The sequence below is a fragment of the Carcharhinus amblyrhynchos genome, chromosome 12, assembly GCF_965287045.1.
Source record: "Carcharhinus amblyrhynchos chromosome 12, sCarAmb.v2.hapA, whole genome shotgun sequence".
Classification (NCBI taxonomy): domain Eukaryota; kingdom Metazoa; phylum Chordata; class Chondrichthyes; order Carcharhiniformes; family Carcharhinidae; genus Carcharhinus; species Carcharhinus amblyrhynchos.
The window spans coordinates 31,840,190-31,856,364 of NC_137335.1; the positions used below are offsets into that span (position 1 = coordinate 31,840,190).

Consider the following 16,175-nt stretch of genomic DNA (forward strand, 5'->3'; position numbering starts at 1 on the left):
TCCTCTCAGGGAAATGACTTCAAGTTGTAATCAAATCAATCCGTCTGTCTGTCTTGGCAATACAGAAAAAATGCACGTCAAAGTTTGAAGAAAGAATGATTTAGATAATGCCATTTACAAACTCAGAACATAAGTCAATGGAGTATTTTTGAAATTCTATCGCTATTGTGATGTTGGGAAAAACAGCAGTTAATTTGTGCACAGCAAGATGTCACAAACAGCAATGAGATAAATAACCAGATGATGTGTTTTGGTGATGTTCGTTGGGAGATAAATATTAACCAAGGGACCAGGAGGATGCTCCAGCTCTTCTTCAAAGAGTGCCATGGGATCTTTTACATCCCTCTGAGATAGGGTCTTGGTTTAATGCTGCATATGATAGATGGCACATCTAACAATGCAGCGCTCCCTAAGTAATATCATAGCGCCAGCCAAGATTTTGTACTCAAGTCCCTGGAGTGGGATTTGAACGCACAACCTTCTGACTCAGAGGCAAGAGTGCTACCTCTGAATCAAAGTGGATACCTAATTGACAAATCTTTGGTATTAAATGAATGTATTTCCTTCTTTACTGGGTCATATACTTTGATACCTACAAAGAAATATATTTATTTTCCTGTTGACCTCCTAACAGCAAAGGAAATCTTTGTGGAAACTTAATGCCGCGGCATCCCTGCTTCAATTTTTCTGGTTCAATATTTCTGGTATTGGAAATACGGAGACCCATCATAATCATAAAATCATCCAGCAGAAGGTTGGATTTGGCCTATTGTGCTGATATTGAATCTTTAAAACAGCTGTTCAAATCACCTCATTTCCAGCTGTTTGCCTTAGAAATCTTTCTTTTCAAGTATTTACTTGATTGCCTTTTCAAAGCACTATTCAATTTAACTCCACTACCTTTTCAGGTATTGCGTTCATGATCACGAAAAGTTGTCGCATGAGAAGTTTCCTTATCTTCCCTGAGGTTCTCTTATAAATTATCTTTAACTTGTGTCCTCTGGTTACTGACCTGCTTGTCAGAGAACATAGCTTCTCCCTATTCCAAAACCCTTAAAGTTTGACCAACTCTATCAAATCTCCTATCAACCTTGTTTGCTTTAAGCAGAGTTCCAACTTCTTGTCTCTCCACGTAACTCAATCTTGATATCATTATATTGTAAATATATTGTGCAATAATAGCCGGAATGTTTTGGCCATTCACGCCATCGGGATTCTCTAGTCCCATTGCAGTGAACAGAAATTCTCCACCCTCGCTTCTAGTAGCGACAAGGGATGAATAGCCAGAAAATTCCAGCCAATATTTTACAAATATGACCCACCTCAGCAAGGCTACCAGTTTCTCCAGGTACTAAAAAACTTTGTACAATACACATAAGAGCTTTTCAACACTACCCTCCAAATTACATTTTACTTCATCAACTTCATCAGTTGCCACATTTACACCAATTCGAAGATTATTTAAACACATGTTAATTGTGTTTGTCTTCAAGAGTTTCCATATTAGATATTTATCTGAATTAGCTTAATAATTAATTTGGAAAACCAACGCCAGTGCACAACTGAATCTTACAAAGCTGGTTCCACATTCAAATCCATGGTCTGAACCTACATGGCTGTTCTGATCCCCTGAGGTACGAAGGAGAATAAAAAAGCCAGGATTTCTATTCATTTACTATCCACTGGCTCCTAATCAAAGTTGTGTGCATATGGATAACATTTTTGTGGGAATACCTTCTACAGTAGCCTGCTGATATTTGCCAGTTGGATGAGGAACCAAAGAGTTGTCAGCCTGTATGGAACTGCAAAGGAAAGACTGGGAAAATTTAAGGAGATATAGGGAGCAAAAAGGACAAAAATTATTGCAATGGAATAACATGTCTCTTTTATTACTACCACTTTGTTTTGAAGGATGACTGTGGTGAGTGGTTAATAGAAATGGCATCCGTGTAGTAAGAAGAGCAAGAAGGGTGCACTTGACACAATGGTTAGCACTGCTGCCTCACAGTGCCAGGGACCCAGGTTCAACTCCAGCCTTAGACGACTTTATGGAATTTGCACTGTCGCCCTGTATCTCCATGGGTTTCCTCCCACAGCCCAAAAATCTGTTGGTTAGGTGGATTAGCTAAGGTAAATGTGCAGGGTTATGAGGATAGAGCAGAGGGGAATGCCTGGGTGGTATGCTCTTTTGGAGAGTTGGTGCAGATTCAATAGGTTGAATGACCTACTTCTGTACTGTCGGGATTCGACGGCATTGGAAGAAGTGCTATTTTAGAAATCATCTTCTTACAAATGTACAGATTTACTTACATAATGATGTGCACTCAAGTCAGAGACATAATGGTTCAGATGTCTAAGTTCATCATTGTTTAAATATTTTCTGAGAAATTCTGTCTAGTTCTGAGAGAAATAAGTTTTGGTGAGGAGCTGAAGGAAATCAGCATTAGTAGAGAAATGGTTTTGGGGGAATTGATGGGATTGAAGGTGGATAAATCTCTAGCTCCTTAAGATCTTCATCTCAGAGTACTTAAGGAAGTGGCCCTGGAAATAGTAGAACTATTGGTGGTTATTTTCCAAAATTCTTTGGACTCTGGACAGATTCCTACAGATTGAAGCGTATCTAATGTAAGCCTGCTATACAAAAAGGGAGGGAGAGAGAAAACAAATAATTATAGACTAGTGAGCCTAACATCGATACTGGGAAAGTTGCTGGAGTTCATTATCAAGGATTTCGTAACTCGGCATTTGGAAGGCAGTGGTATAATCAAAGTCAGTATAGACTTACAAATTGTGCTTGACAAATCTACTGGACTTCTTTGAGGATGTAACTAGTACATTGACTGAGGAGAACCAGTGGATGTGGTTTATTTAGACTTTCAGAAGGCTTTCAACAAGGTCTCACATAACAGACCAATATGTAAAGTTAAAGCCCATGGGACTGCAGGTATTGTCTTGAGATAGATCAAAAGCTGGTTAACAGATAGGAAGCAAAGAGTTGGCATAAATGGTCTTTTTCTGATTGGCAGCAGTGACTAGTGGGGTTCCACATGGATCTGTGCTCAGACCCCAACTGTTCACATTATATATTAATAATCTGGAAGAAGAACTGAATGCATCATCTCCAAATTTGCAGATGATACAAACTGGGTGTGGGGGGTGAGCTGTGAGGAGGATGCAGAGTGCTTCAGTGTGATTTGGAAATGCTAAGTGTTGGGCATATGCATGGCAGATGTAGTATAATGTGGATAAATGTGAGGTTATCCACTTTGGTAGCAATAATAGGAAGACAGATTATTACTTGAATGGGTGTAAATTGAGCGAGGTGGATATGCAGTGAAACCTTAGTGTCCTCGTGCATCAGTTGCTGGAAGTAAGCATGCAGGAACAGCAGGCAATAAAGGCGGCAAATGGTATGTTGGCCTTCATAGCAAGAGGATTTGAATTTAGGGATAGGGATGTTTTGCTGCAATTATATAGGGCATTGAGGTGAGGCCACACCTGGAGTATTGTGTGCAGTTTTGGTGTCCTAATCTGAGGAAGGATGTCCTGGCTATAGAAGGCATACAGCTGATTCCTGGGATGGCAGATCGGTCATATGAGGAGAGATTAAGTCAAGTAGGATTACATTCACTGGAGTTTAGAAGAGTGAGAGTGGATCTCATAGAAACTTATAAAATTCTAATAGGATGAGGCTGGATGGATTCAGAAAGAATGTTTTCAATGGTGGGAGAGTCCAGAAGTAGGGGTCATAGTTTGACGATAAGGTAAACCTCTTAGAAGCGAGGTGAGGAGACATTTCTTCACCTACAGGGTGCTGAATGTGTGGAATTTACTACCACAGAATGTAGCTGAGGCCAAGATGTTGTTTGGTTTTAAGAAGAAATTACATAATAGCTCTTGTGGTTAAAGGGATCAAGGAATATGAGGAGAAGGTGGGATCAGGACACTGAATTTAATGATCAGCCATGATCAAAATGAATGGCAAAGCAGGCTTGAAGGGCCAAATGTCCCACTTGTGCTTCTAATTTCTACATCTATAATATATTCAAAGTTGAGAGAAAGGAAGTATGGCAGTTGAAAGCTGTGAGAAGAAAGCTATTTTGTCTTTGGCAAATTCTGCCCCTGCAGTGGATGTCAGGAAGGATGGCAACAAATAACCGGCTCCTTTAGTCAAAATACAATGCTGTTCTACAAGGATGTAGCATGAGGTTTGCTGAAATAGCATATGCTGAATGTATTAGCATGCATTACTGAACTATACAGGATTTTGTACCCAAGGCCGTAGAACAAGGCATAGTGGGAGAAAAAAAACAAACATTGAAAGGGTAACCTTTGGGAGAGGTCCTATGAGGTAGTACTAAAAGAATCACAGCTGAAAGCTAAATGATGGCTAAGAAAAGATCTGTTGCCCTCTTGCCATCCATCACCAAATCAGAATGAAGCTTTCCCCCACCTCCAAGTGATTTTGTGTTCATGATGTGTAATGGTAACTCCTATGGCTTTCTTAAAAACAGAATTCCAAACACAAAAAAAACACCAAAGCATTCTCATTCTTTCTTTCTTCATGTACAATCAACACTCAAAGGGTTTTTCAGTTTAGCAAATAAAAATTGAGGAGAAAGACAAGCTTTATTTAATAACTGAGGTGCTTTTAGCCTTATGGTGGAAAGGTAAGATATCTCCTACGATTAAAACACAATATTCCTGCCAAATTGATTATGACATTAAAACACTACAGAACTCGCCAATAGTTTGTTGATACACTGAAGAAAATTACAATTCAGGCTCTTTTTTGAACTCGGTCCATACAATTTGAGTTGCTAAGAACAGGACCTCCCTCAACTCACAGTGTGTTATCTGGAGACTGTAATGTATCTGAACATTTTTTAAATTCAAGAACAGATCAGAAACCAACATTGAATTAACTTAATTTTATGCCACAAATCCAAACCACTTCACTGCAAAGAATCCTTAATGTTGAAAAAAACTACTTCTTGGCTTCATATACTATCAAGAGTTCATTCTTAGATACAAAATAAAAATAAAGTTGGATTTACACCTTTTCCCCTCACCAAATCCACACATCAATTATCTGCTTCACCCATTTATTATCTTGAAGTCGATGTCAGTCTGACTTTTTGTGAATCAGAATCTGCATTATTCTCCACTCAACTTTTACTTGATGATGTTATAACTGACTTTGGAGTGAAACTGTTCTGAGGCTGGTGGACAGAAATTCTTGTTGTTTTATATCAGAGATTCGCTTTCACAATGCACAGCAAAGTTATATTACCCAGAACTACAACAGCTTCAGGTAGGAGCTGGCAGGGATGGAAACAGTGTCTTTCTATTACTATCACAAATATATATAAACAATTAATTCAAATCCAAATTAATACATCTTCATAATCTTTCCATAATAATTATCCATAATATGGATAAATCCCTTCAATTTTGCTATACAAATGTTTTGTAAATTTATTATTAGAAGCCTGTATGCCATTGCACTTTCAGTGCAACTATATATGCTCTGGGCTACATTCAACTTGGTTGGCGTCGTCCCCTTTTGTGCAATTGTGGGTCAATTTTCACCACCTTTCACTGGTTTTCTCACTTGGCATGTCTGCAACTACTCTTCACAGATTCATACAACATAGATGAGGCCATGTGTCCCACAGGTATCTGTGCCAGCTCTTTGAAAGAACTATTTAATTCGCCCCACTGCTCTGTTTCCAATAACCCTGCAACATTTTTTTCTTCAAATATACATCCTTTTGAAAGTTACTAATGGATCAGCTTTCACCAGACTTTCTGATTGTGCCTTTCAGACCAATAACAACCTTCTTTCTGGAACTTATTATTCATTAGCTGAAGGTAAGCAATCAACAATCTCTTATACCTGAATAAATGCTGCTCTGTAGCCTACGACCTGAAGGTACTCAAAAGAAATCTGGCCTGACTATCCCTCTACGTTCCCTACCTTCAGTTCTTCTGATTTGTAATGATAATTATACTTTGAGGACGTACCAGGTGATGAGATGCCAGGATTAAGACAAGTGTAAAAAAAAAATCAGAGCCTGATAATCTGGTACAATGCACTGATAGATTAAGCTACTTCTATATTGGTTTTCTAATCCAAATTCTAGAAGCTCAGTGACAATGAACTAGTTGCCAGTGTTTATAGTCAGTTCTATTTGTGTCCACAGGTATGTCATCACGTAATGATAGACGCCTGAAATCAGCCCCTGGATGTGAGATAATAGTTTTCAATAGATTTTATAATACGTGCAAAAACATTGGACAGTACTCAAGCATTTCTAGACTTAATGCTGAGTTTTTAAAAAATTTGGGTTTTTAAATTTTTTTAAAAATATGGTACCAAACTGTTAATCTGTAAAATAGTTCTTGTTCACTTGCATTCCTTAAATAGCAGTCAATGATTTTCCATGTTTGATATCATAGATAGCAGCATTATGTTTAATACATAAAAAATAAAGTGCAAGTGAATTTTAAATCCCATGCTGTGCTAACAAAGACCAGTCACTAAAATGGGAAACCCAGCTATTTTTATCATTTATCTATCAGCATGAAATATCTTTGAGGACTGCCCAAGGTAAAAGTAGATAGATGAAGCTGCTTTTTGATATACTGCTGTTTTTTTATGAGCATATAGATTCCATCATTTGTCTTAAAATGCTTTCCAATGGACCTCTGTATAGCTGATGAGTTACTTAAAGACCCCCTTTGTTATTATTTATAGCTATACATTTTATATCAGTCTCCACTGACTTTGACTATTTTAAATTAGTTTTTCTTTTCTTACCTTGTGGTCCATACTGCCCACTTTGGGGACCATAAGTGCTGCCGGAGTTGCTCTGCTGATAAAGACCCATGCCAGAATGCATCTGTCCTACAGGTGATGGATGTGGAGAAATAGGAGGACCGGTTTGCTGAGATCCGTACTGAGATATTTGTGTGTTTCTTTGCATACCTGGCATAAAACCTACAGAAGGAAAGAGAATGAGAGAGAGAGAAAGAGTCAGAGAAACAGAGACATATAGAGAAAGGAAGAGAGAAAACTAATTATAAGAGCAAATTACAGACAAAGCTTGAAACTTAATGATATCTGAGGATATTCGACCCTCTGAAAATTAAAGCACCAAGAATTGCCATAGCCAAGTTCCACAGAATGGAACTCTTGCTATTCCTTCTTTCTATCAATTAACCAAACTACCAAAGCAGCGAAGTTGGATTGAGTCACAGTGCTAAAGCCAATCAAGTAATACTGAAAACTAGTCTATTTAATGAGATTTATGGGTAACTTGCATCGCCATTATGCTCACCTAAAGTTTACACTGAAAAACTGGCTTTCAGCGACTTGGGTACACAGTGATTGATTGTGTTTGAGGTGTAACTCAAGGAACTGGCTATGAGGATTTAGGTGTTCAACGAAGAATGTGTTATGAATATACAGTTGAGAAGTTTAAGTTTTTGAGCTCTGAGTACTGCTTAGTTCCTAAAGAAACTGATGTAGAAAGTCAACAGAGTTAAGGATGCCTTTAGTGTTTCTGTGCTAACATCATATGTTCTGAGTCACTTTAATGCCACCTGCAAATATTTATAAAACTTCCACTTTATTGTAATCCCTTTAACAATTCATCTGTACAAAGGTCATGGAGAATGCTTATTAGTTTAAATTTCAGATATCTTGGATTGAAGTGCTGTATCATGCAACGTTATCATAACCAAACTGTATTTACACATAAAAAAACTTTCAAAAAGAGATGAAATGCATCTGTAGCTCAACAGGCAATCAGGAACCTGCAAGTTGTGGGAGAAGAGCGTTCATCACTCAACATGACAAAGTAAACATTGATATTGTTCACCGAAGCTGCCTCATAAATAAAGCTTTCAATTGGAAAACTATCATTCAACTGGGGGACAATGAATAATAGTTATAGAGAATTTGTCCCCCAAATCAGATAGGACAGTGAAGATTTACAGCTATTTAATATCAAACATGAGCACTAACAAACAAATCATCATAATTCTTGCAATGAGATGTACATATTTTACATAGTAACCATTTTACACATCTAAAGATGCAAGTTGCATACTTTTTTTCTATTCACAGGTTAGCTAGATGCAATACAGAAATAAACAAATTTGCTGACCTTGAATGATTTCCACTCATTGTCCTCCCATAAATAATTATTAATATGGAAGAAAGGCAGAACAGGCTTGTTATTTTCATTAAGGAGGTAAGTAATCTGGAGGTTGGTTGTCTGATGTTGCCTTAGTTTTGCAAACGTCCACACCAATACCTCCAAGTCATTTCTTGGCATAATTCTGAAGACTATAGATATAATCCTGCTTTAAGGCAAATCTAAAAGTTAAGCAGCAGAGTTGTACCAAGGCCAACTAATGTCAAAATACTGAGGTTAATATTACGCCACAGGCAGAATTTCAACCTTCCCCATTGCTGTGTTTGTAGGCTCATGATCTTCGAGTTGAATCCAACTAGGGACTAGGGGGCACAGCCTCAAGATAAAAGGGGGGCGGTTTAGAACGGAGTTGAGGAGGAACTTCTTCACTCAAAGGGTGGTGAATCTCTGGAATTCTCTGCCCGTTGAAGTGGTGGATGCTGCCTCGCTAAATATTTTTAAGACGCGGGTTGATGGGTTTTTGATAGGAGAGGGGATTAAGGGTTATGGGGAGAGGGCGGGAAAGTGGAACTGAGCAGCGACAGATCAGCCATGATCTTATTGAATGGCGGGGCAGGCTCGAAGGGCTAGATGGCCTACTCCTGCTCCTATTTCTTATGTTCTTATGTTCTTATCCAGTTGCCCTCTCACATGATCACAACCTACCCGCAATTTTAATGGAGGCTGGCAAGATCCAGACCGGCCCAGTTGTAGCTATCAATTCTGGCCTTGGGTGACTGTCTGTGGAGTTTGCACATTCTCCCCTTGTCTGTGTGGGTTTCCTTTGGGTGCTCCGGTTTCCTCTCTCAGTTCAAAAGTGTGCAAATGAGGTGGATTGGCAATGCTAAATTGCCCCTTGGTATCTCAAGATGGGATAGAGAGGTAGAGCAATTGCCAACTGTCAGAGATAACAGCTCTAGTGCTTTCTCTCATAGCTTCATCTATATCTTAGAGAAAGCCCCATTGAGATAGCAAAGGTATCAAAGAAAAAAGAATCAACAGAGAAGGCTCAGGATATTCCAGAAGATACAAAACCTGGTTGTAATTTAAAGACTGACTAAATTCCATTTTTGTTAATGAGTGGAAATTGTATTTATTTGAAGCATATCATCAGAATCTTGTTTTATTTGGAAATAGAAGGAATTTGTTTGGTTTGTTAATAGTTAATTTTTTCATTGTTAGTTAAATAAATTGTTACATGTTGATTTTAGAGTGTGTGTCAGGTATTTATTTTGTATTTAACCACTAGAAGTTGCTGAAGTGCAGAACACACCATTTCACGCACACTTTTTACAGATATAAGGCAAGGTACTCCTCTTTGGGTGTTTCAGTGTTAGTTCTCAAAGGGGGAATCAACCTCTGCTTTGTAACACCTGCCTAAAAGCGCTGTGGGTGCACTTACACCACATGGACTATAGCATTCAAGCAAGCAGCTCACCATCACCTTCTCAAGGGCAATTAGGACTGGGCAATTACTATAACTAGCCAGCAATGCCCACATCCTGTAAACTTTTTAAAATTCTATCATTTTGAACAAAGATATATTTCATTGAGACTCTGTGAAAATTATGCACCATTGTGGTTGACTAAGCAAGTTAAGAGTGCTATCAAATTGAAAAAAATAGCAATGTTGCAAAAGATAGCGATAGGTCATAAGTCTGGGAAAACAGAAGCCAACAAAGGATGAATAAGAAAATGTTGTGAATACCAGACTTTACAATAGGGTTGTTTTAACACATTTCCTTTACTTATACGGGAACAGAATTTTCTGGATTGGGAGAATGGTGGCCATGCTAAACCTATGCCTGGAGGCAGACCCATGTGATCAGTTTGTCATACGAAAGAAAATCAAGCCTAAAGCAAAACCTAGTGAAAATCAGTGACAGTTTTCACATCTTGACACGATATAGGGACACAGGCTGAGAGAGACAAAACAGATACTGCTGTGTGAAAGCAGGATATTGGTAAGAATCTGTTTTTTTATTGATTGAAGAAGTGAACAAAATAATTAGGACTTCTGGAGATTCAAAAAAAACAAGAAATCACCAGGATGGACCTTGTGACACAAGTCAGATTTGGGAGATTCAGGCTAAGTGGACCAACTCTCAAAAGGCACAAAGTTGCAACCTCGTAAAGCAGAGAGAAGTGAGCCTGTTAGAAAGCTGTCAATAACTTGGGACTCATTCTTATAATGCAATATAATACACTCAAAGTGCAGTATACAGTGAAACGAGATGCAAGACGCATTTCCATTGCCTTAGTTAGTTAATGTGAAAGTACCTTTTCTTTAGTTTGATGGATTAAGTGTTTATTAGTGGTGGTTGATTTCTGTTGATTTCAGTTGGTTTGCTGCAGTAAAAGTCGTAAAATGTGAAATCTTGGCCTTCTGTTTATTTCTAAAAGTCGCTTGGAAATATATTTTATCAAGTTTTTACAGGGATCAAAACAAGAGGGAAAATAGAATAAAAGTGTAAATTATCTGGAAATATGAAAACAGATGGTAAAGCATATAAAAAGAGAGCAGCTAAAGTAAACATTGGCAGACAGTAAAGAGAGGATGAGAATGAGGAATTCGTATTATTTGTGTAGCTAGAGAAATAGTTATAGTCTGAGACTTGGAGGTCAAGGCTTCAGTTGATCAAGTGTGAATGTGATGCACCAAGAATGGATCTCTCAAGCAGAAGTTCAGTATGTGGACAATGGTCTGACTGAAGGTCATTGTCAAAATTTCAGCTGCTCCTTGTGAGCAAGCAGCCACATCTTCCTTTAAGTATCCTCAACTGTTTTAGGTTTGTCCAGATTTTCTGTGGGTTAAATACTGGAACTTTGCCACTTGGGTCAGTTCCCAGATTTAGGTTGTGATTGCAGTCAAGGAAGAGATAAGCCATCAAATGGCTAACGTCAGTGCTCAGGATGTGGCATGTGTTCTAATGGGACTAAAGGATTGTAGGTAGATGAATGGTGTTTCTTGAGGTCCTATATCAATGGGAGTTGTTCATTAGCTGTCAGCATTTCTGCGTTGTTTGAGAGTTATGCTTACCTTGCAGACATCAGAAGATTCAATGTTTAGTAGCATAGGAACATTTGGTCTATGTGCTTGGCTGAGGAGCCAATGGTACAAGATTATAACTGAATGCCTCTAAGTCAGATTCCCGCTTAAAAGTAACATGGTCTCAATGTCTCAGAAAATATCCATCTACTACACATCAACCTCATTTGTGTGGCAGCTTCTGAGCCAGGTTGAACAACAGCACTCTGCTGCCACTGTGGTACTTATCAGTTTCCACACGTGATTCATTCTAGTTTTAACCTTGGCCCTGATGTTCTGGAAGTGGATCAATGTACGGTCAAGAGTGATACCAAGGGTATTTTGGCATTGTATCACGGTTGAGTGATCTCACAGAACTGGACATTAAGTTTTTCCCTGGCCTTTGAATTGTTCAGTATTTGGTCAAAGTCTCCATTTTCTAAAGTAAACTTCCAGAGAACACTGACTGGGGAATTAGTAACAGGAAAGGAGGAATTGGTACATCTTTTGGAACAAATACTTTGTATCTATTATCATGGGTAAAGTCACTAAAAGCATTCCAATAATAGTAGAAAATCAGGGAACAAAAAGGACAAACTTAAAACAATTGCAATCATTAGAGGAAAAATACTAGGAAAACTAATGGGACTAAAAACTAATAAATTCACTGGACCTGATGGCCTCTATCAGAGGATCTTAAAAAAAATGGCTACAGAAGTAGTGGGTACATTGGTTGCAATCTTTCAAAATTCCCTAGATTCTGTAAAAAGATTAGTGAAGACAAATGTAGGTCACTTACACTCCAATACAGGAGAATTAATAATGGAGAATAAGGAAATGGCAGATTAATTAAACAACTACTTTAATTTTGGCTTCATGGATGATGCAAAGAGTTTCCCAGAAGTACAACAGAGCCAAGGGTATAGTGAGACGGAGGAACTGAAGTAAATTGGTATTAGCAAAAAACAGTGCTGGAGAAATTCATGGGACTGAATGCTACAAGTCCCCAGGGCCTGATCATCTAAATTCCAGGGGACTAAAGGAGATGGCCATTGAAATAGTTGATATGTTGGTTGCCACCTCCCTAAATTCTGTAGATTCTGAAACAGTCCCAGCAGATTGGAAGGTAGAAAATATAACCCCACTGTTTAAAAAAGGAAGAAGGAAATTACAGACTATTTAGCCTAATATCAGCAGGAGGGAAAATACTGGAATCTACTATAAAGGATATGATAACAGGACACTTAGAAAATTAGATAATGTTAGCATGGCTTTATGAAAAGGAAATCACGTTTGACAAACCTATTAGAGATTTTTGGGAACATAACTAGCAGAATAGATAAGTGTAAATATGTGGATGTGGTGTATTTAGATTTTCAGAGAGCGTTTAATAAAATTCCACAAGAGATTAGTGTATGAAATTGAAACACATGTGGTTGAGGATAAGATACTGGCATGGATTAAGAATTGCTCAGCAGACAGGAAACAGCAGGAATAAATGGTTCTTTTTCAGAGTTGCAGGCAGTGACTAGTGGGATACAGTAGGGATCAGTGTTTGGTCCCTAGCTATTCACAAGATACATCAATGATTTGGATCAGGCAATCAAATGTAATATTTCTGAGTTTGATGATGACATGAAACTATGTGGGAATGTGAGTGGTGAAGAGACTATCAAGAAGCTTCAACATGTTTTAGACCAGTTAAGTGAGTGGGCAAATAGAATTGAATAATCCTACAGTTCAGAAGGAGGCTATTCCACCCACTGAGTCGGCATTGACTATAATCCCATCCAGGCCCTACTCTCATAACCCCTACCCTAGCTAGTCCCCTGACACTCAGGGTCAATTTAGCATGGCCAATCCACCTAACCTGCACATCTTTGGAATGTGGGAGGAAACCGGAGCACCCAGAGGAAACCCACGCAGACATAAGAACATAAGAAATAGGAGCAGGAGTAGGCCATCTAGCCCTTCGAGCCTGCCCCGCCATTCAATAAGATCATGGCTGATCTGAAGTGGCTCAGTTCCACTTTCCCGCCTTCTCCCCATAACCCTTAATCCCCTTGCCTATCAAAAACCTATCTACCCGCGTCTTGAATATATCTAGCAAGGCAGCCTCCACCACTTCAACGGGCAGAGAATTCCGGAGATTCACTACTCTTTGAGTGGAGAAGTTCCTCCTCAACTCTGTTCTAAACTGCCCACCCCTTATCTTGAGGCTGTGCCCTCTAGTCCTACTGTCCTTTCTGAGCGGGAAGAGCCTCTCCACCTTTATCCTATCCATCCCATTCATCATCTTGTACGTCTCAATGAGATCTCCCCTCATCCTTCTGAACTCTAACGAGTACAAGCCTAGTTTATTCAGCCTCTCCTCATAGCTCAACCCCCTCAACTCCGGTATCAGCCTAGTGAACCTCCTCTGCACTCCCTCCAAGGCCAAAATATCCTTGCGTAAGTGCGGCGACCAAAACTGCACACAGTACTCCAGCTGCGGCCTCACCAGTGCCCTGTACAGTTGCAGCAAGGCCTCCCTACTTTTATAGTCAATCCCCCTCGCTATGAAGGCCAGCATCCCATTTGCCTTCCTGACCACCTGCAGGCTGGGTTTTTGCGACTCATGCACAAGGACCCCGAGGTCCCTCTGCACCGTCGCCTGCTGCAGTTTTTCGTCATGTAAGTAATAATCCTTCCTACCATTATTCCTACCAAAGTGGACAACTTCACACTTGCCAACATTAAATTCCATTTGCCAGTTCCTGGCCCATTCGCCCAGCCTATCTAGATCCCTCTGCAGACTTTCCACACCCTCCGCACAATTTGCCGTTCCACCAATCTTTGTGTCATCAGCAAATTTCGACACCCTACACTCGGTTCCCTCCTCCAGATCATCTATATAAATGGTAAAAAGCTGAGGCCCCAGCACCGATCCCTGGGGCACTCCACTAGTCACCAACCGCCAATCCAAATAGCACCCATTGACACCCACTCTCTGCCTCCTATTTGACAGCCAATCCCCTATCCACGCTAACACCCTACCCCCAACTCCATGCCCCCTAACCTTCTGTAACAACCTCTTGTGTGGCACCTTATCAAACGCCTTCTGAAAATCAAGAAACACCACATCCACCGGTTCTCCTCTATCCACTGCACTAGACACATCCTCATAGAATTCCAATAAATTCGTCAGACACGACTTCCCCTTAACAAAACTGAGCTGCGTTTGCTCTATCAAACAATTCTCCTCAAGATGCCTCGCTATTTTCTCCTTGATTACGGATTCAAGCATTTTACCTACAACAGACGTTAAACTAACTGGCCTATAATTCCCTGCCTTTTGCCCGCTACCCTTTTTAAACAACGGTGTAACATTAGCCGTTTTCCAATCTTCCGGCACTTTCCCGGAATCCAGCGAGGTTTAGAAAATAATCATCAAGGCATCCACTATCACCTCCGCCATTTCTTTCAGAACCCTTGGATGCATTCCATCCGGTCCTGGGGACTTGTCCACAGTCGGTCCCTCTAGTCTGTCTAGCACTGCCTAGACACGGGGAGAATGTGTAAACTCCACACAGAGAATGACCCAAGCTGGGAATCGAATCTGGGTCCTGGCACCATGAGGCAGCAGTAGTAACCACTGTGCACCGTGCCAGGACAGATGCAGTATAATGTGGATGAATGCGAAGTTATCCACTTTGGTAGCAATAACAGAATGGCAGAGTATTACTTAACTGATGATAGATTGGAGAATGCTGATTTATGAAAGGATCTGGGTGTCCTTGTGCATAGTCACTGTAAGCAAGCATACAAGTTCAGTAACAGCTGGGAAGACAAATGATATGTTGGCTTTTATTGCAAGAGGATTTGAGTACTGGAGCAATGGTATTTTACTGCAAGGCTTTGGTGAGATTATGCCTGGAGTACTGTGTGCAATTCTGGTCTCCTTACTTAAGAAAGGATATACTTGCCCTAGTGGGAAAGTAGTGAAGATTTACAAGACAGATTCCTGTGGCAGGTCTGTTGCACACGGAGATTGGGTTGAGATGGCCTGTATTCGCTTGAGTTTGGAAACGTGGAGTGATATTTGGGTGTGCAACACAGAACAAGGATTCTAAACAGAAGGTGTAAAGACTGGAACAAGGTGAGATGCTCAATGGAGAAGTTGCCTGAGGAGCAGGGAGATAGGCCAAGGTTAGAGAAAAGGGCTATACCACTACCACAACGGTTTGAGTGCAGCAAACAGTACAAGGTATAGTTTAAGGCCAATGCTGCCATTAACTTGCAAGCATGAATCTGTCAACATAATAACGTGATTGCCCAGAGTAAGCTCATGGATGTCAAGAACTTTGTGTGAACATACATCCTGCAGGGAGATGTGGAATTAGCTGATTTACTGACAGATTCCACAAGGTCTGTGCTGTAATTTTCTTTGTTCTTTTAGGGGATTTTTGCTCAGTCAGGCAAAAAGTTGGTGCAGGCTTAGAGGGCCGAAGGCCTATTCCTACGCTGTATTTTCTTTGCTCTTTGTTAAGAGCTAAGATTAAAGAGTGGGATACAGAAGGCCATGGCATGATGAGAGAATGGGATGGAACAGTTGGGGTTGTTGCTAATTGGAAGACATGTGGCATTTGCCTCAATGAATCTTTTGGAGGATGCCAAGAGGCACGGACGGAAGCTGTAGGACTACTTCAAAGCAGTCAAACCTGAAATCAAGGTATAATGGAAAACGCGGTGAATATTGATAAATTGGGATTTCTAAAGCTAGAGTACCCTAAGGTACTCTAGAGCCATGATTGAGGAAAGGGTAAAGAGAAAAGAGGAAAAAGGAAATTAGAAGTGATGGGCCCAGGTCTGGTTTAAAATGCACAGGCAGCAAAGACAGCAGACGGGTAAAACTAAGTTGAAAGTTAGTGATTAATAAAGTTAATGTACTATAATTCATGACG

General features: G+C 39.9%; 1 protein-coding gene across 8 annotated transcripts in view; it reads right to left on the bottom strand.

The window, feature by feature from the left end:
• Window positions 1-16,175, bottom strand: part of arid1b (AT-rich interactive domain 1B) — a 557,854-nt gene that overhangs the window by 152,786 nt on the left and 388,893 nt on the right. For 6 of the 8 annotated variants that reach the window (XM_080200331.1, XM_080200332.1, XM_080200329.1 and 3 more), the window contains exon 7: window positions 6,824-7,003. The exons of the other annotated variants lie outside the window; for them this stretch is intronic. In XM_080200331.1, coding sequence (XP_080056457.1) covers window positions 6,824-7,003 — 180 coding nt within the window. The remainder of the gene's footprint in view (window positions 1-6,823; window positions 7,004-16,175) is intronic. 8 annotated transcript variants of the gene reach the window in all.